The sequence below is a fragment of the Mrakia frigida genome (assembly GCF_051309035.1).
Source record: "Mrakia frigida strain ATCC 22029 unplaced genomic scaffold BDY24scaffold_19, whole genome shotgun sequence".
Lineage (NCBI taxonomy): Eukaryota > Fungi > Basidiomycota > Tremellomycetes > Cystofilobasidiales > Mrakiaceae > Mrakia > Mrakia frigida.
The window spans coordinates 496,868-522,295 of record NW_027481262.1 but is presented as its reverse complement, the minus strand read 5'-3'; the positions used below and the strand labels follow the sequence as shown (position 1 = coordinate 522,295).

General features: G+C 53.6%; 7 protein-coding genes and 1 non-coding gene across 8 annotated transcripts; 3 read left to right on the top strand and 5 right to left on the bottom strand.

Moving 5' to 3' along the window:
• Nucleotides 1–25: 25 nt before the first annotated feature.
• Nucleotides 26–789, bottom strand: BDY24DRAFT_392368 (uncharacterized protein). The gene is made up of 2 exons (XM_076640893.1): nucleotides 206–789; nucleotides 26–114 (listed from the first exon to the last, which is right to left on the bottom strand). The coding sequence occupies exon 1, from the start codon at nucleotides 672–674 to the stop codon at nucleotides 228–230; it is 447 nt and encodes a 148-aa protein (XP_076495851.1). The 5' UTR covers nucleotides 675–789; the 3' UTR covers nucleotides 26–114; nucleotides 206–227.
• A 1,394-nt stretch (nucleotides 790–2,183) lies between these two features.
• Nucleotides 2,184–2,275, top strand: BDY24DRAFT_t67. Its single transcript has one exon. It is a non-coding gene; the product is annotated as a tRNA-Ser (tRNA).
• A 313-nt stretch (nucleotides 2,276–2,588) lies between these two features.
• On the bottom strand, nucleotides 2,589–6,703 carry BDY24DRAFT_392366 (P-loop containing nucleoside triphosphate hydrolase protein). The gene is made up of 15 exons (XM_076640892.1): nucleotides 6,606–6,703; nucleotides 5,953–6,510; nucleotides 5,813–5,882; nucleotides 5,293–5,708; nucleotides 4,902–5,184; nucleotides 4,630–4,757; nucleotides 4,450–4,549; nucleotides 4,332–4,375; nucleotides 4,112–4,225; nucleotides 3,884–4,001; nucleotides 3,615–3,775; nucleotides 3,304–3,488; nucleotides 3,174–3,213; nucleotides 2,993–3,076; nucleotides 2,589–2,914 (listed from the first exon to the last, which is right to left on the bottom strand). Exons 1-15 carry the CDS (start codon nucleotides 6,627–6,629, stop codon nucleotides 2,867–2,869), a joined length of 2,373 nt encoding a protein of 790 aa, XP_076495850.1. The 5' UTR covers nucleotides 6,630–6,703; the 3' UTR covers nucleotides 2,589–2,866.
• An 852-nt stretch (nucleotides 6,704–7,555) lies between these two features.
• Nucleotides 7,556–12,851, top strand: BDY24DRAFT_352503 (cation transport protein-domain-containing protein). The gene is made up of 24 exons (XM_076637738.1): nucleotides 7,556–7,813; nucleotides 7,979–8,003; nucleotides 8,202–8,210; nucleotides 8,310–8,395; nucleotides 8,489–8,576; nucleotides 8,664–8,698; nucleotides 8,779–9,396; nucleotides 9,466–9,536; nucleotides 9,604–9,792; nucleotides 9,860–10,260; nucleotides 10,327–10,439; nucleotides 10,514–10,613; nucleotides 10,686–10,724; nucleotides 10,793–10,800; nucleotides 10,871–10,885; nucleotides 10,957–11,100; nucleotides 11,167–11,211; nucleotides 11,272–11,428; nucleotides 11,520–11,680; nucleotides 11,746–11,777; nucleotides 11,839–11,981; nucleotides 12,061–12,168; nucleotides 12,245–12,324; nucleotides 12,409–12,851. Exons 1-24 carry the CDS (start codon nucleotides 7,674–7,676, stop codon nucleotides 12,722–12,724), a joined length of 3,123 nt encoding a protein of 1,040 aa, XP_076495849.1. The 5' UTR covers nucleotides 7,556–7,673; the 3' UTR covers nucleotides 12,725–12,851.
• A 104-nt stretch (nucleotides 12,852–12,955) lies between these two features.
• On the bottom strand, nucleotides 12,956–16,085 carry BDY24DRAFT_87449 (cytochrome P450). Its single transcript, XM_076645206.1, has 12 exons — nucleotides 15,815–16,085; nucleotides 15,499–15,650; nucleotides 15,314–15,427; nucleotides 15,170–15,244; nucleotides 15,014–15,094; nucleotides 14,727–14,889; nucleotides 14,302–14,571; nucleotides 13,949–14,128; nucleotides 13,602–13,817; nucleotides 13,402–13,508; nucleotides 13,259–13,298; nucleotides 12,956–13,158 (listed from the first exon to the last, which is right to left on the bottom strand). The coding sequence occupies exons 1-12, from the start codon at nucleotides 15,974–15,976 to the stop codon at nucleotides 13,126–13,128; spliced, it is 1,593 nt and encodes a 530-aa protein (XP_076495848.1). The 5' UTR covers nucleotides 15,977–16,085; the 3' UTR covers nucleotides 12,956–13,125.
• A 636-nt stretch (nucleotides 16,086–16,721) lies between these two features.
• On the top strand, nucleotides 16,722–19,716 carry BDY24DRAFT_87479 (aspartic peptidase domain-containing protein). The gene is made up of 18 exons (XM_076645207.1): nucleotides 16,722–16,945; nucleotides 17,147–17,176; nucleotides 17,299–17,432; nucleotides 17,499–17,600; nucleotides 17,670–17,714; nucleotides 17,808–17,838; nucleotides 17,934–18,063; nucleotides 18,167–18,186; nucleotides 18,256–18,303; nucleotides 18,375–18,547; nucleotides 18,628–18,679; nucleotides 18,754–18,832; nucleotides 18,913–19,001; nucleotides 19,070–19,108; nucleotides 19,175–19,240; nucleotides 19,309–19,376; nucleotides 19,445–19,514; nucleotides 19,586–19,716. The coding sequence occupies exons 2-18, from the start codon at nucleotides 17,162–17,164 to the stop codon at nucleotides 19,652–19,654; spliced, it is 1,230 nt and encodes a 409-aa protein (XP_076495847.1). The 5' UTR covers nucleotides 16,722–16,945; nucleotides 17,147–17,161; the 3' UTR covers nucleotides 19,655–19,716.
• A 436-nt stretch (nucleotides 19,717–20,152) lies between these two features.
• On the bottom strand, nucleotides 20,153–23,274 carry BDY24DRAFT_392338 (uncharacterized protein; the record flags this gene model as incomplete). Its single annotated transcript, XM_076640891.1, has 10 exons — nucleotides 20,153–20,219; nucleotides 20,348–20,615; nucleotides 20,703–21,277; nucleotides 21,357–21,596; nucleotides 21,702–21,860; nucleotides 21,936–22,250; nucleotides 22,358–22,652; nucleotides 22,844–22,948; nucleotides 23,043–23,109; nucleotides 23,242–23,274. Coding segments are annotated over 10 exons (2,124 nt in total), but the record flags the coding sequence as incomplete, so codon positions are not given.
• Nucleotides 23,275–23,643: 369 nt separating this feature from the next.
• On the bottom strand, nucleotides 23,644–25,208 carry FCY1 (cytosine deaminase). Its single transcript, XM_076640890.1, has 4 exons — nucleotides 25,051–25,208; nucleotides 24,882–24,938; nucleotides 24,386–24,566; nucleotides 23,644–24,277 (listed from the first exon to the last, which is right to left on the bottom strand). The coding sequence occupies exons 1-4, from the start codon at nucleotides 25,162–25,164 to the stop codon at nucleotides 24,096–24,098; spliced, it is 534 nt and encodes a 177-aa protein (XP_076495845.1). The 5' UTR covers nucleotides 25,165–25,208; the 3' UTR covers nucleotides 23,644–24,095.
• Between the last annotated feature and the right edge of the window lie 220 nt (nucleotides 25,209–25,428).

The window sequence follows — 25,428 nt, the reverse complement described above, 5'->3', positions numbered from 1 at the left end:
GAGGTCGGGCTTTCTTCGACCAGAGTCTGAATGGGTCAACGTATATCTACTATGCAAAGCTACTCTATGATTCCGTTTCACCAGATATCTACCACCTCCGGCTAGAAGAAAAGACTCAAAGGAAGAAAGAGAGCAGACTCAGCCCTCGTCTCATCAACGCATCCCTCGCTCGAGGCTCAACCACCTCTCCCTCCTCTCTACTCACCTCTCGCTTTCTCTCTTCATCCTTAAACCTCGACCATCTCCCTCTTCTCCTCCTTCTCATCCACCTTCTCCTCGTGTTCCTCTCCTTCCCTGATCCACATCCGTTCCGCCTCGTTCCCCTCCGTCTCCCTCCTCCTCCTCTCCTGGAACGCGTCCCTCCTCAACATCCACTTCCTCCTCGCTCCGGCTCCGTAAACCAGAGCGCATAAAGCGTACAGACCGGGAACCCACTTGGGATCCTCGGGAGCGTACAAGAGGTTGACGGTCACGCAGACGGCGTAGAGGAGGGAGCAGAAGAGGTCGAGCAGGATGCCGAACAGGAAAGGACCCGAGGTCGGTTGGGAGCCGAGGAGGACAAAGGCTTGCAGTTTTTGAGTTCTGGTGAGGGCGAGCGTGGTGGGAGGAGGAGAAGGAGAAGAGGTTGAGGTCGCGGGGGGAGGGGAGACAGGAGCTGAGGAGGAGGAGGACATGGTGAGGGTTGGGAGGGAGGGAGAAAGGGAGGAGGGCACGTCGGTCTATTTCGAGTGAGAAAAATGACGATTTCTCTCACTGCTTGGCGGGAGAGGTAAAGGTGAAAATCTGAGGTGGGAGAGAAGGTCGTGCTCTGGGCCCGTCTTGCTCGGCTCGAAGCGTAGAGAAATCTGGCTCCTGCGAGAGAGGGAAGAGAAAGACCAGTTGGGTAGTCACCGATCGATCCTCCATCAGCCCTCCTTCCCTCCCTTCCTTCCTTGCCGCCATCAACCACCACCCAGTCCTTCAACGCCCGTTTGGAAAAGTTGATTTTGAATTGGGCTCTACATAGATTGAGATACATACAAGTTCCTCGTCAAATCCGTCCCAAGAGCTGGAAGTTGAATCCGACGCGTTGAACTCGATGAACAAAGATCGTCGACGCGGAGGGGAGGCCTGTGTCTCACTATTTTGAATTTTGAATTGTATAAATCCGACTTCGATGCTTTTATAGCTAGCATCTCAGGCAACTTTTCCTCTAAGGATAAGCAAAACCTCGCCGGTGACGGAGAAATATACTCCTATTCTACACCTCGATCTCTCTCAGCCTCCTCGCCCCACCCTCCCGAGCTCGAAGAGCTCACGGCGGCTGATCGTGGTCGAGGCTTCGAAGTTGACGCGACGTCGCTGCTGCTGTTCTTACTTCTATAGCACCCTTTGATTTTCTTTGAATAAGCTTCCCACGAATCTGCTCCTCTGTCCGTCGTAGATTCTCGCAGTCGTCCTGATCAACGCGTCGATCCACATCTTCTTCGCCGCTACGAGAGACCTCTCGTTCATCCCTTTCATTTCCGACGGTGGGTTCGAGATGAAGCCCAACCAGTACCTACTCGTTTCTGCTGGCCAAACTTTCGAGTTCTCCATCAGCCGCGACGCAAATTCACCTGCGAGGCCACGTCTTCAGTCTCGTCTTTCTTCTCGATGCTGGGAGAAAACAAAAGAGTCGGGAGGGTTCAAGATGGACGAGCAGAGGTTCCGGTGTGTTTATGTAGAGGAGAAAGGCTCGCAAGGTGTGATGGGAACTAGTAGTAGATGGATATGCTGAGAGGGAAAGATCATGGCTTCAATCTGAAGGGAAGAGAAGAGGATTGAAGGGGAGAAGAAAGGGAAGAGAGCAGTCGGACGTTCGATCGACTAGAGATTCCTTGTCTTCGATTGGTCTTATGCTGAAGGTTTTCTTCTCTTCTTTGCAAGGGCAAAACGAGTAGACGCTCAGAGGAAAGAGGCCCATTATTAAACAACGAAAAGGATTAAAACTGGGTTCGAGTCAGAGAAAGGCGGGGACGAGGTCCTCTCGTCGCGATCGTTGGACCTCCTTCCCCCCACAAACATCGAGCAAGACTGAAACTCGGTGGTCTCAGGTGCTCTCCCCTCCAGCAAGGGCATCCTCCTAGCATGGAGGTAGAGTCGGTGAGATGGCAGAGAAGATGCGAGGGCCTCTATCCCCGCCGAAAGGTTGTCATGCCAACGCGATGTTAATCAAGTGGTTACGATGTTTTCTTGCTATAAATTTTCACGAAAATGCCCTCTGGGCGCACAGGTTCGAGTCCTGTACATCGCTGCGCAAGCCTTTTTGTTGTTGGGGACTCGTAGACTTTTTTTTCCGCGACGACGCGTCCAAAGTCCATTTTTCTCCTCTCGACTCGAAGCTGAGCTCAACGCAATGAGCCGGAACTCCTCCATTCACGCAGACTTGACCGGGGCTGCGATAAACGAAGTGAACAACTGAGCAGGAAGATCGCATCGGCCAGAGGAAGTTGAATCGCGACGCGTCTGAATCCCAACTCCCTCGCCGGCCCTCCTTCTTTGCTCAAAGTCGCACCACCCGTCCTGAGTCTTTGAAGCGTGCAGTAAGTTTTCGAAAGCGTCGCTTGTCGAAAGCAGGAAAGAGAGGCGCAGGTTTGTAAAACTGTATCGTCGAGAGAAGAGAACCAAAGGCGAAAAGGCAGAGAGAAGAGAACGAGTCGAGGCAAGCAGATGAGGTGAAAGGACAGGAGGAAAGGTAAAAGACGAAGAAATCCAGGCTGCACAAAGGAAGGGACGAGTTGGAAGAAGGGACCACGGGGTAAACAAAGGAAAAAAGAGCGAAACAAAGAGTTCCGAAACGAAAACGAGACCGAGTAAGAGAGAGAAGCGAGTCTCAGAAGGATGTCTACTTGGGAGCAGTCTTCTTAGCAGTTCCGATTTGAGTGGAGTTGACCTAAAAGACGCGTGAGGGAGGGAGTCGTTCAGCGAACGAGAGGCGCAGAAGGAGAGGGAGCGAGAGGAGAGAACGAACCTTGGTAGCGAATCGAAGAGAGCAGAGGGACTCGGGCATGTGAGCAGCGAGAGGAGATAGGTTGAGAACCATGAGAGTCTTGCTCTGGAGGTGGGTCGGACGCGGCGAAGGGGAAAGCAGAGGTCAGGATCAATTTGAGAAAGGACGCGTCGAGGAAAGAGAGCGAGGAGGTGAGACTTACCTGTCCGGAGAGCGAGGTTTGGAGGAGATAGGTGAGCTTCCTACGAGTTCGAATACGAGACGAGAAGTGGGTCAGTAAGAGGCGAACAATGAGGGGCAACGAAGCGAGAACGGGAGGGTACAAGACTCACGAGTTTCGGTAAGGGACGTGAGCTCCGGATCCCCCAGCAGCCGATCCAAGGGCTCCGATAACGTCAGCGAGAGCACTGAGACTCTTGTTGATGTTGATGGTCTCCTTCAGACGGTCCTTGTTGTCTCCTGCTCCACTCGAAGCGAGTCGTTCGGATCCAGCCAAATCAACGAGGTTGAGGACTCCCTGTGTACAACAAATTGAAACGAGAGAGCAGAGTGTCAGTCACGACTCTAAAAGATAGAGGAGCGAGGAAGAAACCGAGAGCGGAACGAGACGAAGCTACGAAGAGAGGAAGAGACCTGGACGGACCTCGCACGACTCTCCGGTGAGAGGGTTGCTCCCCGAGACTCGAAGGGAGAAGACCGAATGAGATCGAGAAGATCGCTCGTTCATGAGAGTGGCGGCGACCGCTCGTCGACCTCGAGCTCGTTCGAGAAGACCTCGGACTTGGTTGGGTGATTTGAGGGGAACTGCTCGACGGGAAGAGGAAGGAGAGGGTTCAGTTCAGTCGATCTCGTCTCGTCTTCTCCAACGTTCCTCGAGCTCGGAAGGCTGAAGATGTGAAGAATTGAACTCACCAAGAGTCGCATCAGTAACAGTAGTCCTCGTCGACCTTCCGATCTTCTCGTGCTTGATCTCGTGCTTCTTCTTGTCGAAGTCCTCCGTACCGAGAAGATCGTTGAGGGTTTCGTTGTACTGGCGATGAGGATCATATCAAAACAGAAGTAGTATCAGCACTCGTCCGTCTATCAGGTTTTCTTCAGCCTTCGGCCGACATAAAACCAGCAAGAGGGGGATAAACTCACGATCTCCAAGAACTGTCCCTCGAGCTCGTAAACCCATCCTTGCTCCTTCAGCCTCTCAGTGGTATCGAAGATCTTGGCGATGGCACGAGGAATCATTCCTGAGCTCTCGGGAGTCTGCGTTTAGCAAAGGGAAGAAGAGGAAACAGTCAGCTTCGAGAGCGGGAAGGAGGAAGACGAGGACGCGTCTTGACGAGAAAAGTGAGAGAAGGAAGGGGCTCACGTTTCCTCCCTCCATGGTGAAACTCTTTCCAGCTCCGGTTTGACCTGTAGCGCAAGAAGGAAACATCGACTGTCAGTCGTGAGAACGGGAGGGACAGGGGGATCGAAAGCGAACGAACCGTAGGCGAAGATGCAGCAGTTGTAACCGTCGAGAACCGATTGAGTCAAGGCGGAGATCTCCTCGAAGACCTGCTCTTGTGTCGAGGAGGGTTGGAAGACCTGCATAGGAACCAAAAAAATGGAGGACGGGAGTTAGCGAGAGAGAGGCGACGACGCGACTCGAAAGAATAAGAACGGACCTTGTCGAAAGCGAAAGGAATCGTCTGCTCCCTTGTAGCTCCCATGGCCGATTCGGTGGGGTTCGAAACGACGATCTGAGTTCCTTCTCGGTCGGGGTAGGTGATTACAGCGAGTTGACCGTCGACCTCTGCGAGGGAAAGAGTTGAGGCGAACGAACGATCAGCTCTGCTCTCTCCGACTCAAGGCCAACTACCCTCCTTCTCCCCTTCCAGCATCCGAGCCCCACCATCGCCACCGTTTGAGAACAAGAAGAAAGAGGACGGGAACTCACCCATCGGAGGTCGAACTCGACAAAACACTCGAATGTTCCCCTTCAGCTCCTGAATCTGGTTGTGAAGCTTCCTCCTCTCGGTCTCTCCCTCCCGAACCTTCTGTTCAGCCTCCTCGACTCTGATCCTCATAGCCTCGACGTCGGCGGCGGTGGTAGCGACGACCTGAGCCTTGTCGGATCGGACGCTAGCGATTTGAACTTCGAGAGCGTCGGCTTTGGTTTGGAGGAAGGAGACTTTGGTCGAGAGATCGATGGATTGGAGGGACACGGACGAGAGCGATCTCTGTAGTGGCGAAAGAGGGAGAGAGGAGAAGGTATAGCAGTCGAAGATCAGCTCTTTGTTCGTCAAAGGAGGGATACGACGTGAGCTTGACTCGAAACCAAAACGCACCTTGACAGCCTCAGCCTCCTCCCTCTCCTTCTTCCTACCCTCCACCTCACTTTCCAACTCCTCCCTCAGCACCTCAGCCACCTTCTCCAACCTCTTCCTCTCCAACCTAGCCTCCTCCTTCACCGCATCCAACTCCTTCTCCAACCTCCTCTTCTCATCCCTCCCTTCCTCCTCCAAATCCCTGATCTCGTTCTTCTTGGCCCTGACCTCATCCTGCAGCTCGGAAGCCAGTCGTTCAGCCTTGATCCTCTCTCGCCGTTCTCGATCGAGATCCTCAGCGTCTCGAGCCCAGGCGGCTCGTTCTCGAGCGTGGTCGTCGGCTTTGAGGGAGGAGGAGCGAGAGATCTCGAGGGAGGTGGATTTGGCAGTGGCGAGCTCGACTTTGAGAGTGGATTGAGCAGTTTCGAGGGAGGAGACTGGTACGAACGGACGAAGAGGGAGATGGAAAAGTGAGTGAGCAGGAGAGCGACGGGGACGAGGAAAGGAAAGGAAAAGAAAAGAGAAGGAGGAGAGAGCTCACTCTTGTTCCTCTCGGAAGCCATAAACTCCTGCATCTGCCTCTCCATCTCGTTGACCTTCTTGTTGGTTTCCTGGAAGAGAGAGACGAGATGCTTGTCATCAGTCCCTGAGGTCTCGAATAGAGGGAAAACTGGATCTCACCTCGTGCTGTTCCAACGAGACGGAAGGAGGAGGAGCAGGAGCAGGAGGTTGAGGTCCAGCGCTTGTTGACCTCGAGCTGACTGATCTACCGAGGGGACCTCCGCTGGCTGATCTCGCTCCTCCTGTAGCTGAAGGAGGTCTAGTAGTAGAAGTGGATGCCGACAAGTTGGGACTCCTCCTTCCTCCGATACCGGTAGACGACGACGAAGCTGCTCCAGGTCGAGGAACGGCGAGTCGAGGTGCTGGAACGACTCCTCGTCTGGGAGCTGCCGTAGTCGAGATTGGAGCTCGTTGGGATGATCTGAGGGAGGATGATCCTGACGATGAGCCTGTAGAGGAAGAGGGAGTGATGGAGGATGCTGCTGAAGCTGGTCGAGCGACGGTGGCTCGCTTGGAAGCTGGTTGGAAGGGAGCTTCCGTTGGAGCTGCCTTTCGTTTCGATGCGAGCGTGTTGGAGGAGGCGAGAGGGACGTTGGTGGTAGAGGAGGGTGGTGGAGGAAGCATGGATTTGGTGGTGGCCTTGACTGGGGAGGATGCAGGGCGAGGGAGTCGAGAGGACTGGGAAAGAGAGGAGGAAGGAAAGGAAGGAGGAGGTTAAGTCGTCAGCGAACCAAGCAAGTTTCGAAGACGAGGAAATGTATAGATCGACTCACCATGTTGATGGTCGTATCGGCCATCCGATGAAGGAGTGAGCTAGGGGAGCGAGAGAGTGGGAAGATGAGAAGAGGAGGAAGGGAAGGGGGGAAGGAGTTGGAGGAGAAGGAGACCTCGTTGTTTTTCTTTTCTTTCCAGTCGCGTCCGAAAGACCCACCTGCGGGGGGTGGCAGTCGACGACGATCCTGCCTTCAAATTTGCTAGAGGAGAGACTCAGGGAAAGCGAGCAAGACTGAGCTGTGATCTGAATAGCCGTTGAAAAAAAATATTAACCTTCAAATCGTGAAAGGGAGAGGAAAAGAACGCGCGCGCGTCGATCTCTTCGGCCCTCTCCTCTCCTCCTTCTCAAGTAAAATTAGACGTTTGAAGTGCGGGGAGGAGTTTGGAGGGAGGTGAGAGGGACATGGTGGTGGTTTGGGTGAGGCGGAGGGAAGAGGGGACGACGCGAAGACTCGGACAGTTTCTATTGCGAGAGAGTGAGAGGTTCAGGTGACGTTACGGAAGGCTCGAATAGATATATTGAGTTTGAAGACATGTTCTTAGGGCATCAAAGAGGAGAGGAGAAGAAGAGGGGGGGAGAAACGCGACGCGCTGAACTTTCCATGTTTCTTCTTTCGAGCTCCGCCCTTTGGACTGTGCTCTCGAGACGGCTGACTATTATCCAGTCTGTGGAGAGCCTAGATCATAATAGCATGCACGAATAAGCTGCGGTGAGTGAGGGGTAGAAGGACGAATCAACGGACGCGTCGTGTTTCTTATCTCCTCCAGTCCTCCTCTTCTAGGCCGTTCTGGCAAACAATACAGCATCGATCGGTCCAGGACCCTAGTCAGTTCCCACTCAGGTCCATTTATCATCAAAAATCTTCTGAATCCGACTTTCAGGTCCCTCCCCTCCCCGCCCTAAGTTGTTTGAGCTCGAGCGCTCCCAAGGCTTTAGTTCCCTTCAACAACGACGACGTCCTTTTCCCTCTTCTCCCATCCAACATCGCCTTCGCTCTATCCTCCACCTACCCATCAACTTCATCTCCAGATCTCACATACTGAAGGCATCCTACGGACGAGAGGGCATGCCTGAGGAGCCAACCGGGCGAGGTCGGACGCTGAATCGAGACGACGAGGAACCTCCCTCCTCTCCTCTGGCCAGCGAAGAGGAAGAACATCCAAGAACGTGGAGGAAGAGGTTAACGGGGAGCTTGAACTTCTATAGGTGAGTGTTCAAGGTCGTTCGTTCAGAAGGGAAGGATATGGATGGGAAGGAAGAAGCAACCAAAAGTGAAGCTCCAGCTGATCGCCTTCGTTCCTCTTCTTCCGCTTTCCCTGCCCTCCTCTTTGCTTCTTGAATTTCCTCTTTCCGGTCTTGAATCTGTACCAGGATCCATCTCATCTTCTTCACCTTTGTGAGTTTATCGCTTTTGTTGCTGCGAGAAGAGGGAGGGAAGGAAGGAGAGAGGACGCCGGCTGTGTTGAGCTCGACCTCCTTCCCTCCCCTACCTCCTCCCGCTTACGATGATATCCGGTCGCGAGCGTCAGCTAGTATCCATGCTGACTCTCCTTCATCCTTCCCTGAACTACCCGCGTGTCGATATCTTTTCAAGACCCCCATCGTGAGCTCTTCGTTCCTCTCCCCCCTCCTCCGCTCTCGTTCACCTTCGCTCCCGTCCGAAACACGTGCTTACTTCCTTCGTCTCTGTTGCTGCTCTCAGATCGCCTCTGGGATCTTCTACGCTTCTAATGGAGAGATCCACATCGACTACATTGATTGTCTTTTCAACTGCGTCAGTGCGATGTGGTCAGTCCTGAGCTTCGCTTCCCTCTTTTCCTCCTCTCTCTTTCTCTTGGGAGGGCTGACCATCCTTCCTTTTCACTTTCCCCACCGCCTTAGCGTCTGTGGACTCGCTTCCAGCAACCTTAGTACTTTGACTGGCTGGCAGCAGACGATCCTCTTCATCCTCATGCTCTGTGGAAGTCCTGTGAGTACTTCTCGACTCTCGATCCCATGGGTTCGACGCGTCTCCCGAGACTGACCTGCCGTTCTTCTTCTCGTTCATCTTTCCCAGGTCAGCGTCAGTCTGATCATGATCTCTGTTCGAAGGTACGCCTCTCGTTTTCGTGGAAAGCCTTTCAAGAGACTGTCTTACTCGAGCTGATCCGAGCTCGTCGCGTTCCTTTCAGACACTTCTTTCGAACCAAGTTCAAACACATCATCGCAGAGCAGCGTCGTCGGAAACACTCCCTCGAAGCTGGAACCGGTCGTCTTCGTCGGTTCTCCCTCTTCTCTGGACCCACCCAAGCAGGAACGACTCCTCAATCCTCAGCGACAGCCTTCGACGACCCAAGGAACCACCCCGATCCCAGCTCGACCCTCCTCGACAAGGTCAAACGACTCTTCACCTCTCCCTTCACTACTTCCTCCGCTTCCTCCAATTCGTCGGACTCTCTCGAGAAGGAGGAAGCTCGAATCCGGATGCAGATCGAGAACAAGGATCGGAAACAACGAGAGAAGGAAGGGAAGAAGGTTGAGAGGGAGAGGGAGAAGGAGAGAGAGAAGAACATCACTGGTGGAGTGAGGACGAGCATGATCCGGAGGGTGGATGGAGAGGTACCGATGATGATCAACCCTTCGGGTCAGATGGGAGGGCTCGCGGATGAGAGGGAGGAGACGAGGGCTCGGGAGGAGCACGAGGAGGAGGAGGAGAGAGCTCGTTCGGAAAGGCATGGTGGGGAGAGAGTGGATAGTCCCGTGGAGGTGGATAGTTTGAGCGGGACTGGAAGTCGAGATGATTCGAGGAGGTGAGTCGTACGCGTTCCTTGTTTCTTCGAACCAAATCGCACTAACGCCTTCCCCTTCCTCTCGAACAGCCGTCCCAAACGCGTCGATACGGATCCCGCTTCCCTTCGACGATCATCAGAACGTCGCAACAGCGACCATGGTTCGTTTTCTGAGCGTCAAAGCAGAGACAAACATCGACTGACCTTTCTCGACGTTTTCGACTACAGACCCTTTGCCTCGTTCCAAAACCATCGCCTTCAATCCTCAGCAGGTGAACCCTCCTCATCAACACACCTCCGACAGTGCTTCTGAGATACGGAACCTCGCTCGGACGGCTACCTTCGAGTTCGGAGGAAACAACGACGGAACTTTCGGAAGGAGAACTAACGCTCACCGAGGTCCCAACGTCGAACGAAGTGAGTTTCTTCTTCCCTCTTCTTTCTCCTTTAGAACCTCTGACTGACCTGACGCATTCCCTCACAGGTGCTACTCGTCGATCCGAAGCAACTGGAACCGTTCGAGGTCCCACCAACTCGTCCTTCCCTCGAAGCTCGACCATCCGAACTCAACACCGCCCGACGAAGCAATCGGGTTTCGGAGGATTCCCCATGCCTCACGAAATCATCCGCTCAGGAATCGCTGCCGTCTTCCCTCAGATCGAGAAGAGGATCACGCGTACGCTTACGGTGCCTCAAACAGCGACCATTGCGTCGACAAGGAGTGGAACTGGATCGATCGGACCTGGGAAACCCGTCCCTTACATCTCCTTCGACGCCGTCGTTGGAAGGAACAGTCAGTTCAAGGATCTGAGTTCGGAGCAGTTGGAGGAGTTGGGAGGAGTCGAGTACCGAGCTTTGAAGGTCTTGATGTGGATCGTTCCGTCGGTGAGTCGAACTCGTTCGTCGTTCGTCTCTCTTCCTCGAGCTGACTCGTTTGGGCCTCTTCTCCAGTATCTCATCTTCCTTCAACTCGCCGGATGGATCATCTTTTGGCCTTATATCGGTGCGAAGGGTCGCTACAACGACGTCTTTGAGAGCCAGCCTCGTTTCGTCCCAATCGGATGGTGAGAGTCTTCGTCTCTTCTCGTCGAGCTGGCTTGCACGCGACTGACCTTCGACCCGTCCTTCTTTCGATCAGGTTCGCCGCCTTCCAGTCAGTTTCCGCTTTCAGCAACACTGGGATGTGTCTAGTGGACACCTCGATGATTCCTTTCCAAGAGGCGTACGTGATGATCGTGGTGAGTTGCGTCGAGCCTTCCTCTTCCGTTTCGTTGAACGACGACCAACCTTCGAACTCCCTCCTTCTTCAGTTCATGATCTTCTTGATCTTTGCCGGAAACACTGCTTACGTGAGTCACTCCCTCCGAAATCCATCACTCTCGTTCGATGCTTACTCGATCTCCCTCTTCTTTCTCAGCCCATCTGGTACGCTTCTCTCTTGTCTCCCTCCTCGAAGGTTCCGACGCTGACCTCACTATCTCTTCCTATCTGACAGGCTTCGATTCACCATGTAAGCTCCTCCTCATCTTCTCGAGTCCGTCTTAGAGCCGTCCCTGAACCTCTTCTCGCTTCCCACGACAGCTGGTCGATCTCTCGAATCTCTCCCGCAACTTCACGACTTCACGAAACGTGTCGCTTCCTTCTCGACCATCCTCGACGATGCTACATCTACCTCTTCCCATCGCATCAAACCCTTTTTCTCCTCCTCATAATCGTGATCATGACGTGCGTTTTTCTTTCCTCGTTCTCTTCGATCTCGAACGCTCGCTCATCTTTCGTTCTCTTCCTCAGTGCGACCGATTGGATTTCGTTCCTCGTCCTCGACATCGGAACTCCGTGAGTCTCACTGCTTCCCACATGTCCTTCAACAGAACTGACTCCTCCCCACCTCCTCAGAGCTATCGAGAGCCTTCCAGTCGGAGATCGAATCATCGCCGGATTCTTTCAATCGGCTGCTGTTCGAGCCGCTGGGTTCGCCATCGTTCCCCTCAACTCGCTGGCTCCTGCTGTCAAGGTCCTCTACACTATAATGATGTATGTATCCGTTTATCCGGTGAGTTTGTCTCCATGTTCTGTCTCTATATCTTTCGCCGCTTCTCTTCCATCCGTGAAGAGCTCGATTGACGCGTCCTTCTTCTTTCCAGATCGCCATGTCTGTACGAGCTACCAACGTCTACGAGGAGAGGTCTCTCGGTCTTTTCGACGATCAAGAGGAGGGGAGTGACGAGGAAGACGCGGAGGAGGCGATCAAAGCTGGAGAAGGGAAGGTGGCCGGGTGGACGCGTTACCTCACCTTCCACGCTAGGTCAGTTAGTTTGCTCACTTTGTTTATTCGACAGCATCATCTGACCTTTTCCGTGTCGCTTGCAGACGCCAACTCGCTTTCGACATCTGGTGGCTCGGTGAGTCGACGGCTCCTCTCGCCGCTTCGAGCGCGTCGCTGATCTTCCTCGTTCCGTTTAGGTCTCGCCCTCTGGCTCGTCTGCATCATTGAACGAGGAGCTATCAACAACCCAGATAACGAGTCCTACTTCAACATCTTTGCCATCCTTTTCGAACTCGTCTCTGCATATGGAACGGTCGGGCTGAGTCTGGGAGTTTCCTACGTTCGTCGTCTCTCTCCTCTTCCTCCTTCTCTTTTTCTCATTCCTCTGACGCTTCTTCCCTCCCCGCTTTCTTGAATAGGACAACTTTTCACTCAGTGGTGCCTTCAAACCTCTGGCGAAGCTCGTCGTTTGCATCGTGATGGTGAGAGGACGACATCGAGGTCTACCCGTTGCGATTGATCGAGCTGTTCGTAACTCTCCGTGTTCGAGGTTGCTTCACCAACCAAAAAGACGCTGACAGTACTCATCACTCTACTTTCCAGGTCATGTTGCCGACCGAGCTTCTTCAAGAGGAGAGTCAGATTACGGAGGAAAGGAACGAACTTAGGCGACGACGATCAGGGTGAGCTCTCTTTCGCGAAATTAATATCCTTCGTTCTCGAGGTCTTGACTTACCTTTTTTTTTATTCTCGTCTTCAAATCACAGGACCCTATCCTTCCGAGACGACTCGCCCCTCCGCCGACGACGCGCCTCCCAATCTTTCTTCCCTCCTTCTTCTCAACCCACCGGAGACTCCGCCGTCGCCGACGATGACGACGCACCTTCATCTCCTACCAAGCATCATCACCAGTCAACTTATCAATGGCCAGGCTCGGCAGGACGAGGGGATCAAGGAGGTTTGACGCCTGTTCGAGAGTCGACCACGATGAGCAGGGCACCTTCAGTGGTAGAGAAGACGGAGGCTGAGGATTCGGACGAGCTGAATGATGTCAAGCGAGAGCAGGAGGAGGTCAGGAGCTAGCGTCGTGGGATCGCTTGTTTGGGTTTCGACGCGTCTTGATTTTTCTCGTTTTTGGTCTCTCCTTTTGTTCGCCGGCTCTATTTTACGATCCCCCCTCTCTTTACGATCACGATTGATGTACCGCTCGCACTTTTTTGCTACTTTTGTCGAAGGAAGGGAGACGGGGGAGTCTCGTGCAGGCCCGCTCCCGAAGAGATCTAGTCGACGGGATACTGTAGCTTTCAGGCACAGCGTGATCTCGGTAAGCGCTGTAGAAGAAGGGAGGAGTACAGCGAAGCGTCATAGCAATCCACATCAGCAGCGGACCCAGATAAGAGAAGCCGAATCGAACGCTACGACGATCCGACTCTCCAAAATACAGAACGGGGGAGTAACAAGAGAAAGAGAAGTCCGACGGTAATTTAGACGACGGGCTTAGGTCGAGGGGTGAATTTCTGAAGGATAGTAGAGAGGAAAGGAGTTGGAACGAAGGTGAGCGTGAGCGTCGTCGGAGAGAGCAAGAAAGGGAAGCCGAAGAGTAGAAGAAGAACGAACGAGGTGAAGACCATCCTTGGGGAAGAGAGTAGCGATAATTCTGATGAGAGAGTAAAGGCGGAGCGGAAGAAAGGGTCAGCGAGGCGAGGGGGACGAGGAAGCAATGAAACGACGCGTCGGTCATGAGGATGAGAAGGACGCACTGAAGCTTTCCGGTATCGGGAGTGATCTTGTGAGTCCAGTCCATGGTAACGGCGGCAGTTCCAATCGAAGCAGCGATCTGGATGTAGACGTACTCGAATCCGATGCACTAGCAGAACGAACAAAGTCGAAGGTCAGCTTCAACTCGACGCGTCTCGACTCTTCCCCTCTCCTCGAATCCGAACAACTCTTCCAAACGTACCTTGTGAGCTCCAGCTCCCCAAACCATGTAGTTCTTGGGGTTGAGCTCGGCAGGCCCGTTGGGATCCAACCATCGCTCAGGGATGAAGGTGTCAGGCTCGGGGTAGATCTTCTCGTCGTGAAGCGAAGGCCAGGTCGAAGGGATGAGCATCGTGCCCTTGGGGACGACGTAGTTGTCGGGTCCGAGAGGGAAGTCCTTGAGAGTCATGTAGGGGACCTGCGAGGAAACCGAATCGACGAGGAGGGAAGGGAAGGACGGGTAAGGTCAAAAACGATGAAGACGACCGAGACGAGACAAGAATCGAGAGAAAGATAGCAGGAAGAAGAGAAAGAGGGACGAAGACGTACCATAATGACGGGAGGAAGCAGCCTGAGAGCCTCTTTGACCATAGCTCGAGTGTAGGTCATCGAATCGACCATCTCGAGGGACAGAGGTGCGTCGACGTCGTTGTCTCGAATTCGGTACTGCTCCTCCCGAACCTTGGCGAGGGTATCGGGGTGATCGGCGAGAAGTTCAAAGGTGGAGATCTTGACGAACGAGGCAAAAGGAAAGTGGGAGGGAAACGACAGAGAAGAAAGGGGTCAGCGTTGACGTCGCGTCTCTCTTCGTTTCCAACCACTCCTGCTCTCCTTTAACAAGCCCCAGACCCAGGTACTGGACGCAGTACGAATATATCAAGGGTAAGACTTTGGCGACTCACAGCAGCGGAAGTCATAGCGTCCTGAGATGCGAGCAAGAAACTCAACACGACCATGGCGATCTCATGATCGGAGAACTCTCGAACCAAAACCTTCCTGTCCTCCTCAGTCTGATCCTCTCCAGTACCAAGACGAGCGTCAATCATTTCCTTGATCCAGGCGTCGACCAAGCACGAAACCTCTCCTCCTTCGGCCATTCGAAGCTTGGATTTGGAGGCGACGGCCGTGAGATGAACCATCGCAATTTTTCGAGCTTGGATGGCGTTGTAGACCTGAGCAGGTGGTTAAAGAGTTTAAATGAGAGAGCAGCGAGAGTAGAAGGGCGAGGAGAGTGATGAAGGAGGGTCGGGGAAGAGGAGAGGGGTCAGCCTCTGAGCCGACTCGGCGCGTCGACGAGAGATCGATTTTCAAGGAAGATTCGACTGACCTTGGTTCCAGGGATAGCAAGAGGGAAGTTGACGAGTTGAAGAGCGAGGGTGATCTCCCAGTACTTGTCCGAGATGGCGTGCTCCTCCTCGTACGTGAGATACTCCCCGCAGAAGACTCGAAGAGACGTCTCCATGTTGAGGTCTCGGATAGGGAACATGTAACTGAACGCGACAGAATCGAAAGAAGAGGGAGTCAACGTTGCTTGGATACGCTGATTTGACGCTCGATGTGGCGTGGGAGAGGAAGAGGAAGAACTGGAATCGACTCGACGCGTTGTGAACTCACGGCTTGGGCTCAGGAGCGGGATCGTTCATCCAGACCTTGAAGTACTTCTTGTAGATCCTCTCCTGGATGGGGAGGTAGACGCTGTTGGGTGGAACCAAGGACGAACGGTCAGCGAGGAGGAAGACGAGACGAGAGGGAAAGAGGAAAGGAACGAACGAGAGAGCTCGTCGAGTGAAAAGAACGTTCAACGCCCTTCGGTAATCAGCGTGTTCCTTTCCATGAAGGAAAACCCTACGTTCGAGGAAGAGCGATAGAAATTCAGTCCCGATCTCGATAGAACAGGAGCTGAAGACGACTCACCAGTTTCCAGGCAACAAAACTTGTTTGGCCGAAGCAACGAGACAAGGCTCAGCGAACGTCTGAGAGTTGAAGACCTTTCGAGTGAGAGCGTTGGAGGTGACCATGACGATGAAACTTTTTAGAACGAGCGACGAGGTCTCAGCGGTGAACGTCTAGAGGGAAAGAAAGAGAGGAAGAGGACTGACATGTGGAAAACCGAAGCAGCACTCATGTCCCCCATCGCCCACCCTTTCTGGTAGTGTTCCATCGACGGATCCATAGAGTCCATGAAGTTCCCGATGATGGGGATGGCCCATTTGCGGCCTGGAAGAGATCCCTTCTTTCTTCGCCAGCGCACCTGAGGAGGGAAAGATGAAAGGAGGAGTCAGCGAAAGGTGAGCTCGTCCCACTTTCTTCCTCTTCCCCTTCGTCGCTATACTCCAGTACCAACAGGTCCTTTTTTTCGGTATATAGCCAACACCGGCGTGCAAGAGAGCAGGAGAGAAAGAGACGAGAACTGACCTGTTCGGCGACCAATAGAGTCGCGAACAAAGCGAGACAACTCCCGAGGACGTTCCTCGTCGTCAACTCTGGCAGAGTGAAGATGGACTCTCCCATGGCTGGGAAGGAAGCGAAAACCGAGGCCGTAGAGGTAGGAGGTAGAATAGATTGGGAGGAGGCCATCGTAAGGGCGAGAGTCGAGGGGAGGTGTGTTTGAAGAAGGGAGTCGAGACGAGGCGAGGTGATGGTCGGAGTGGAAGGAGACTTGAGGAGACGGCGAAAAAGAGAAGAACCAGAAGAAGTGGGAAGAGAGCCCGCTTCCCAAGGTAGCCTGGCCTGCGAGGCGAGACTTGGAAGATGGCAGAGGTCTGGGGAAGAAGGAGGTGAGCAGCGAGCAGAGATCACATCGAACGACTCGTACGACTTCGACTCGAGCTCGCTGCTGGCTTGATACGAGGGAGGACGACGCTCCTTTGGGGTTTGTTTAGACTGGTCGAGTCTCTGGAGGATGGAGGAAGGCCCTCGGGGATGCTGCTCGAAGAGGTTGGCCTGGGAAATGAAGGGAGGGAGGGAGATTGACAAAGGGATCAGCAAAGAACTCTCTCTCCTCCTCCTTCCTTTATTGACCTCCAAGGATCTCAGTCAGCCCCAGCTCCCTCTCGACCTCCACCTCGTATCCCATGGATAAGAACTCCTCCATAGCATCGACTCACTTTCGCTGTTTCTTTCTCCCATTCTGACTCCTCCGAAGCTGCTCCTCCAAAACTCGTCCCTCTTCTTCCATCGTCCCTTGAGCCTCTGCGAGCTGGGTCGAAAAGAGTCAATCTCACTTTCCTAAGAGGGAGAGACGGTGGTGAACCAGCTTTGCGATGAGTAGTTGGAGGAGAAGGATGCGAGAGCTCGTGAACGTTTGAAGACGACAAAGAAAGGCGAGCTCGACTTCATCCTCCTTCTTTGTTCCTTCACGACCACAACTCCCCCTTCTCTTCCTTACTCAGGGCTCTCAACTGAGGCTTACACTCTCATCTGTGATGATATCGATTTCAATTGACTTCAAGTTCTCCTCAGCTTGTATCAAACGTTTCGTCGGGAGCTCGCCTCCTTTTCTCCCTCCTACCCTTGTTCGCTCTCTCCGTCCTCCCCTCCATCAAGGTGCGCGTAGTTCTTGACTCCACCTAATCTTTCTTTATATCATAGGCCACCCTGTCTTCAAAGGAATTGAGGATCAAGCTCATCGTTCAGCAGAAATGAGGAACGAAACGCAGAAGGAAGGAAGGAGAGGGAAGAGCTCGAGCTGACCTTTCCCTTGACCCCGTTTTGCTTTCGTCCTTCTTCGCTTGCCATTCAATCTAGGTTTCTATTGATCTTATGAGGAAGAGCCTCGTAAGCTACAAATTACTCACATATCTCATCTCCTCCCCTTTGAGCACCTTTCTCCCTCCAACCACCACCTTCGTTCCCCCTCCTCCTCGACGCTTTCTCCACTCCGAATCGACATGCTCCAGTTCTTCCTCCTCGCAACCCTCTTCGCCTCTTCTGCTCTCTCAGCTACCACCACGCCTCCTCTCCCAGAACAACCTTCCTACAGAGGAGACGGAACCATCCTCGACCTCCCTCTTCGAATCGTCAACTCGGGAGCGTGAGCTTCTTCTTCTCTTTCCTCCCCTCTTCCCCCTCTCTCATCTTCCTCACTTCCGTCTTACAGGTTCTCCTACTTCCTTCCCTCCGCGCTGGGAACTCCTCCTCAATCCCTCAACTTGACGCTCAGCTTCGGAATCCCTGGTCTCGTGGTTCCCGATTCGTCTTGGTTCGTCCCTCCTTCCCTCCTCTGAGAGTTTCTTTTCGTCTAGAGCTGACAGAGTCTTCTTATGAGTAGCATATCGGACTCTGAATTCGATGCTTGTCAACAGTTTGCTCCAGGGTGAGTACGCGTCGAAGCGGGGGGAGAGAAACACGTCTGTCGACCTCGTTTGCCCCAGAAGCTGACTTTTGTATCTCTTCGCTGTTCTCTCAGATTCAACGCCTCTGCATCCTCCACTTTCGTCGTACGCTACGTCTTTCATATCACGGACCCCTCCCCGTTCACGCTGAAGCTGACTCTTCGACGCTTTCTGCTTCGTGTGCGTCGTCGAAACGACAGAACACCACCTCCGGATCTTCTTCCGTTCTCGGAGGAACGTTTGCTTCAGGTTACTACGGAAACGATACTTTTACTGCCTTGGGAAACAGCTCGTCGGAGAACTACGTCGTTGCGAATCAGGCTCTTTCCGGTGCGTCGCCGACCTCGTTCTTTCCCAAATTTCGAAGCTCCGGGCTCTTTCTCCCTTTCAATCGACTGACTGATCTGATCGTCTGTTACCTTCCAACATCCAGTTGCAACCGATGCCTCTGGGGTTCGTCCCTTCGCTCCCTTCGTTCCCCGTCGCGTCGAAGCTCACCTCCTTCCTTTCGTTTCTTTCTAGCTCTTCTACTACGACGGATCCCAAGGTATCTTCGGATTGGGAACTTCAGTACGTTTTCTTCCCTCTAATTTCTCAGTGGTCTCGTTTATGCGGACTGGCCTTCGTTGTGTCTTCATCAGTCTGCCAATCTCTCCTCGTCCGTTCTCGGCAACCGTCTCAACAACGGGCCTCTCGCCTTCTTCACCGTCGGTGTCGACTTGGAAGACCCCGATTTATCTCAGTCGACGAGCTCCGGAGGTACTCTCAACTGGGGAGGAGTTGATTTGGAGGGACGATCGTCTTCGGGGAACTTGTGAGCTTTCCTTCTTGGTTCGTTCTCTCTCTCCTTTTGAGTCGAGAAGCTGATATCGATGCTCGACGTTTGGAATGAAGGACCTGGATGGCAGTCAATCAGTCCGAAACTCTCGACCCTTGGTCAATCCCAGTGAGTCGCTCCGTCGTTCTTCCTTCTCTTCTCTTCCTTTCCCTCCGCTGATCTCCTCTTTCTCTCCACTTTAGCTCGACGGGATGGACTTTGACGGGAGATCTATCCAACTCGGAGCAGATGGAGTCGTTCAGATGGCGAGTTTGGAACCTTGTTCGTCCCTTGCCGCTTCGTCACTTTGGTCTCGTCTCGACGCGTCGAGCTGACTTCTTTCTCTCTTCTTCTCTCGGCAGGGTTCAACGCTGTGGTCCTACCTTCATCAGTAACCGATCAGATCTTTGGAGCACAGGGAATGAACTATAGCTCGACCGAGAACTACTGGGTGAGCCTTCTTCTCTTCGAGTCGACGACAGAGAAGAGAAGAGTCAACGAGAGGTTTTGCTTTTCCAGTTCGTGCCTTGCGATCAGCTCTATAGACTTTCGTTCACGGTGAGCTCTCGAGCACGTCAGCTCCACTCTCTAGCCTTCGCTGAACTTCAACTTCTTCTTCTCTAGATCGGAGGGACGCGATTCAACCTCGACCCTGGAGACTTCGCCACGTCGTCGCTTCCAAATACGACGGTTCGTTCATCGTCCTTGACCTCCGCGGTATCAATCGCTGACTCTCTCGTGTTTCGGATTTCGGATAGATGTGCAGAAGCACGGTCTATAGCTGGACAGACAGGTCTACCGAAGACATCTACCGTCTCGGAGCACCGTCAGTCCTTTCTTCGCCTCAAAGAATCGTTGCCTTCGCTGGACTGACTTTTCTCTCGTCCTTCCCAGCTTCCTCCGAGCAGTCTATACCGCCCTTCACGTCTACCGATCGGAAGACAGCTCGAATGGGATAGGTCAGGTGAGGTCATCGCGTCGTTTCCTTGTCTTTCTGCTCGAAGTCTGACGCGTTTTCCTGCTTTCGCGTCGCAGGTCGTCGGATTATCCCAGAAGGCAGTCAACGTCACTTCTTCACCTCGAAGCTGGGTTCGTTCTGGTTGAGAGCAGTAAGGGAAGTAGGATACAATCTTAACGACTGATGAAGCTTTGCCAACGATGATCAACTCCCGCGCTGTTACCTCCCAGGAGGAGGAGTCTGAAGCTCTCGAAAAGATCATTTATGCCCGCTCGGTCGTGTAAAGTCGTAAAGTCATGAATCTCGAGCAGTCCATCGCGGTCGTTCCAAAATCTACGGTCTCCCGCTCCTCCTCACTCTCTCTCTCAAAGCTAGCCTAGTTCGTCGCAGGACCCACAACCTATATGAAACAAAAAAGAAAGGAGGAATACAGAGTTAGCGAGAAGAATGTAGAATGTGAAGGGGGCGAGAAGAAGAGCTGGAAGAAGTGGATCAACGCGACCAACTCACGAGTTTCTTGAGCGCCTCCATGAAGACCTGTAACGAAACGTCGTCGGTGAAGATAGCTGCCTGTCCCGGAGCCGACCCGTAGGACCCTCCCGACATATGAGTCGTCGAAGGATTGAGTTTCGAGAGGAGGAAACGAGCTTGGGATCCGCCGGAGTCGCAGACGATGTAACGAGGGATGGGAGTTCGATCGAGGAGGAGTTCCTGTGTAGAGTGAGGACGAGAGGAACGGGGGTCAATCGAGGTTTGAAGAAGGGAGGCAAGGGAGAAAGGGAAGTGGAAGTGGAAAGGAAGAGGGGGACGCGTCGTCTCGAAACAAATCCGAAACTCACCTGAGCGTCCGCAACCGGAGCAACCAGCAACTCAGCGAAGTTCTCGTATCCCTCCTGATCCTGGTACCCAGCTTTCCTCCACTGAGCGATGGTCTCTCCGTGGAAGATGAGGATGTGGAAGAAGGTGTCGAGGAGGAGGATCACGTCGGGCTTGATGGAGACCGAATCGAGGAGAACGGGCTGAGGGGGGACGTCGAAGGTGTAGGACATGAGGGTAGGTTGGATCATGATGAGTGAGTTGTTGACGTCTTCGGCGTTGAGGATGTGACTGCGAGAGAAAGAAAGAGAGACGCGTCGAAACGAGAGTCAGCGTTCGAGTTCTCGAAGAAAGAAGGGGGAAACACGAGACACTCACCGGTAGAAAGCAGTCTCGTCTGGCGAGTTGTTGAACACCTGCAAGAACTGACTCCTCCTCAGGTGGAACATGAACTGAGGGTAGATGCTGAAGTTCGACGCCAACCTAAAGCTCGACTCGTCCTCCTTCCTGTAATCCGCAAACTTCTGACACAACCTGATCAACATCCTGTCCAACCACCTCAGCACGTCCGGCGAGTCGTCGATTTCCGCCTTGAAGATGGCGATCCTCGACATCAGCACTGCAGCAGCCTCCTGATCGAACTGAGCAGCAATGGTGGGAGCTCCTCCTTCGGCAAAGTTTCGAGCGACGGTGGTGACTCGGAGACGGTAGACTCCCGAAGGGTGCTGGTAGTGAGTGATGAACTGGACGAGACCGCGGGAGTTGGAGGGGGGTTGATCTGCTGGAGCGACGACCTCGAAGTAGACGGCGAGGGAGGTGGTGTCGGTGAGGGAGCAAACCTTCCAAGCTGAGGTTTGTCCGATTCCGATCTCAGTCTCTCCGACGCATGGTCCCTTCTTGTTGGCGGAGATGACGTGACCGATGACTCCCGAGATCTTGAGCTCCTTCGTCGTCTGAGGAGGAGGAACAGGAGCGGAAGTCAGTAAACGACGCGTTGAAAACGAAGAGCGATAAAAGCAAGACGAGACTCACCTGAACGTCGAACGTCGCATTAAATCCCATCTTGAGATGTCCATTCGAATCCGTAGCGAAGGTCCTCAGGAACGACTGCTTGAAGATGGCCATGGCGAAGGAATCGGAGAGGACGAGGAATCCGTTGGTCGCGTTGCAGAGGGACCGCATCTCGAGGAGACCAATCTGATCGAGGCATCCGGCGTAGATATCGACCGCGTGACCGTTGGCTGAAGCTCGTTTGGCTAGTCCGTCGTAGAACTGAGGAAAGGAGAAGATGGGAGCAAGACGGCACGATCAGATCAAGTCTTCTTGCCCTTCTAAACGAGTGCGAGAGAGCCAGGAGAAGGTCGGATGGAGAATCACCTTGACACCTCTTCTGTAGTGAATATCAGTCTCTCGCTCGATATCGTGATGAGATCGAATCGATTCCTTGAGCTCAGGACCGACGACCATCCCAGGTCCCTCCGTCGCAGCTCCTCCGGCGAAGAGCATGACTCGAGCTCCGGTGTTGGGGAAGGTAGTCTGCGAAAAAGTCAAAGAAGAGAGACGAAACGATCAGTTCTCGTTGGAAAGGAGGAAGAGAGAAAGCGAGCCTACCTCGAGCATCCCAACCGCCACACTCATCGCGACTCCTGTACACCTCAACGGCCTCTTGTCGTTCGCCACACTCCACGAGTCCTTCTGGAGCTCCTCGAGAATGTTTGTGAGCTGAAACTCGCACTGTTGAACTGGCATGAAGAACCTTGAGGCTCCGAAGAGGGAGGGAGGGACGGGTTGACCTGGACGAGGACCGGGTCGGTTCGAAGGGTTGAGACCGAGCATGTCCTGGATCTGCTTGGGCGAGTACTCCTTGGATCCTCGGAAGACGTAGGACTTGGGGCACTCGGAGTAGCCGAGCTCGTGGACTTGGGCCTGAAAAGCGGAGGGAGGCGCGGGAAGGAGGGAGGAAAGAGGTGAGCTTCGACTTCTTCGTCGTCCAAGCTCCTTCACCCTGCTCGCTGAGCAAGCTCCAATCTCACCATCGTTCCAAAGGTAACCAACCCAACCAAAGCATTCGGGGGAATCAAGCTCAACGAGATCACCAGCACGTCTCGGAGGGCCTTGATTTCGTCCGCGTCCAAACAGGTGTCTACGACGAAGAGGAAGATGGGAGGGACCTGAGCTGGACGGGAGAGGGTGTATTCGATGGTTGAGTATTCGGGGAGGAGTTCAGGAGGTAGGTTGTTGGCTGTGAGGTCCTTGTAGTGAGGAGGAAAGGCGTTCCGTTGAAGGCAGAACGGACAGATCCAAAGTTTGGCTCGGATGTCGAGTTGGCTGGGGCGAAGAAAAAGAAAACAACAGTAAGCGTTAGCTCTGGCTCAGGCATGAGGTCTTTTGCGAGTGAGCTTCAGGAGACAGGAGAAGCAGGATCGCTAGAGAGAGTTGGTCGACGAAAGTCGTTCGTTCGACTGTCTCCTCATCTCCTGCCTCGACCTTCCAGCTCGAGCTAGAGGACGTAGACTCACCAGTAAGGGTTCAAGATTGCTCTACAAGGTGGCTTGCACGTCACAGGCTCGTAGATTACAGCTGGAAGATCGTCTCGAGCCTTGAGAGGAGTGTAGAGAGCGGCTCTGTGAAAGGGAGGGAAGGAGGAGAGGTTGAGGTCAGCTCGATCTTTGTCTTTCCCTCCTTCCCCCCTCGTGCTCAATCTGCAGCGAAACTCACATGGGAACGACCATCCTTGTAGCTTCTACCTTCGAAGAAGGCCAGGTGTTCCATGATAGTCGGATCCCTACAAAGAACGACGCAACGGAGGAGGGCGAGGGCGAGAAGGAAGCGGAAGACGATCAGCTCGAGCTTCTCTCTTTTCCTGTCCCCTGCTCGATGCAGAGAGCAGATCTTCGGCCTCTTCGAGAGAACGCACCATCCTTTTCTTCTTGTTCGTCGAAATCCATAGTGCGAGAGAGGGGAGAGGCGGGAGATGGGAAGTGAAGTGGAACGACGTGGAAGTTTGGAGGGAGGGGAACAAGGAGAGCTCGCCTGGAGTTTTCAGACTTGATCTTTCGATCTCTCCGCCAGATGGAAAGTCGGAAGATCGGAGAGAAGTTTTCGGAGAAGCTTGGGAACTGTTTTGGTAGAGATCTGTATGAAGAGCGGCAAAACGAAGTTCGTCGACCCTTCTCGACTGGAACTCGACAAAACGCGTCGCGTCGGGCTTCGACCATTGCCTGGCAAAGAGGAGAACAGATACCTGACACACATCTGTATAGAGGAAATATACAAAATCAGTTCCTCGCTAGGTCTGCAGAGAACTCAGGCTGAACAAAGCAAGGGAAGAAGAAAAAGGTCAAGTTCGCTCGAAGTGAGATCGCGTCCTCCTTCCTCGTTCCTTCGTCTCATTTATGTACGACCCTTTCACTCACCCCTTCTTACATTCCGCACAAGCTAGCCTCATCAGCTCGGGTGAATCAGCATGGAGGAAAGAGCGTTGGGCGAGTCGATGCTCGTCGAGTCGGCTTTTGGACGCGTTCGTTCTACTCATGATCGGAGCTTGAGCGCGTGAGATCTCACTACAGGTGTAGTACTGACAACCACCGTCTCTACACCGGTGCCCTGCGGAAGGTTCCGGAGGATAAGAGTATCCCGAAAGTGTTGTGGAAGAAAAACGCAAAGCTCGACGCGTCCCTCCCTTCTCTTCCCTCCCGTCCACAAATCCCATCTCAAACCCCATCTAATTCAAAAGCCCTCAACCCTTCAGTCTCACACTCATCTACCACTCTACTTCTCCTCCTCTCCCTCCAGCCCAATATCCTCCCACCAGACCTTCGCTCCCTCCTCGCTCTCGATCCAATCCTTCATCATCTTCGTCGCCTTCGGGTCGTGCTGGTTCACCAAAATCCGAGGTTTCTGAAGCGCAGGAGCGAGAAGAGTAGGTGGAGAGAGAAGGAGTGCTTCGCCGCCTGTCGGACAACGAGGGGAAGGAGGAAGGGAGTCAGAGAGAGAGTGTTGGACGACGCGTCGAGAACCGGATTTCGCTCGTTTCTTTTCGTTTCTTGACGAGAACTTACCGACGAAGTTGGCGTTTTCTGCTATAACTACTCTTCTGATCCCGTAGAGCAAGATAGTAGAGGTGCACATGATGCAACACGAGAGCGTTGAGTAGATCGTGCATTCGCGGAATGTCTTGATCGGAACGCGACCGAGTTTCTCGAGGCAGTCCATCTCGCCGTGACGCGTGTTTGAGTTTTGCTGTGGACGTAGGAGGTGAATAGAGAGTGAGAAAAAGAGGGAGGAGAAAGAGGGAGGGAGGGAGGGAGGAGGGAGGAGAACGCGGGTGAGCTCAACCGATTTCCTTTTTGCGGGGAGGAGGGGGAGGTTTTGAAGTTGCCAGCAGGCTCTCTGAGCACTGAGCGAGATGCTCTGCTCTGCTCGTGACCTTCTGTGGTGCTGAGCTCGAGATGTAGATTCCAGGTTGGGACGAAGGGACGAGAGAAGGAGGAGGAGGGCGAGGACGACGGCGAGGGCTGAAAGGGTTTGGGGCGGCGTAAGGGAGAGAGAGCTCACCTGAACTCGCTGGTTGTGTCCCACGGAGAGAACCTTCTTGGTAGGGTGATGGTAGAGCTGAGGTTGACGACGACGAAGGAAGGCAGGTGGTGAGCTTCAGGCCAGGAGAAGAGAGCAGAAGGAGGAGGGAGGGAAGGAAGGGAGGAGGGTCGGTTGAGCTCGAACGTACGACTGAACCGATGGGGACACCTCCTTCCTTCAAGGATTTTTGGGCTTGAGCATAGGCGAGCTCAAGGTTGACTTCGTCCTCGGGAGTGATGGTTGTAGATTCGATGGAAGACATGGGGAGATGATGGACGTTGGGAGTCAAGAAGGGCGAGCTTGCGTTTTCGTTTTGGGTGAGCTTCGAGCTTCCTTTCTTTTTGCTGCTTTCCTCTCTACACATCACCCAGCCAAATTATGGCAACCTCACCTTCGCCCTCCCTCTGGAGCTCTCTCGCCATCGTCCCGTCCGAAGAAGGTCGCTCCAAATGCGTTTCGACGACGGACCTCCCTTCTCCTGGAACTCCTCTCCTTCTCTCTCCTCCGACCTCCGCCGTCCTCGTCG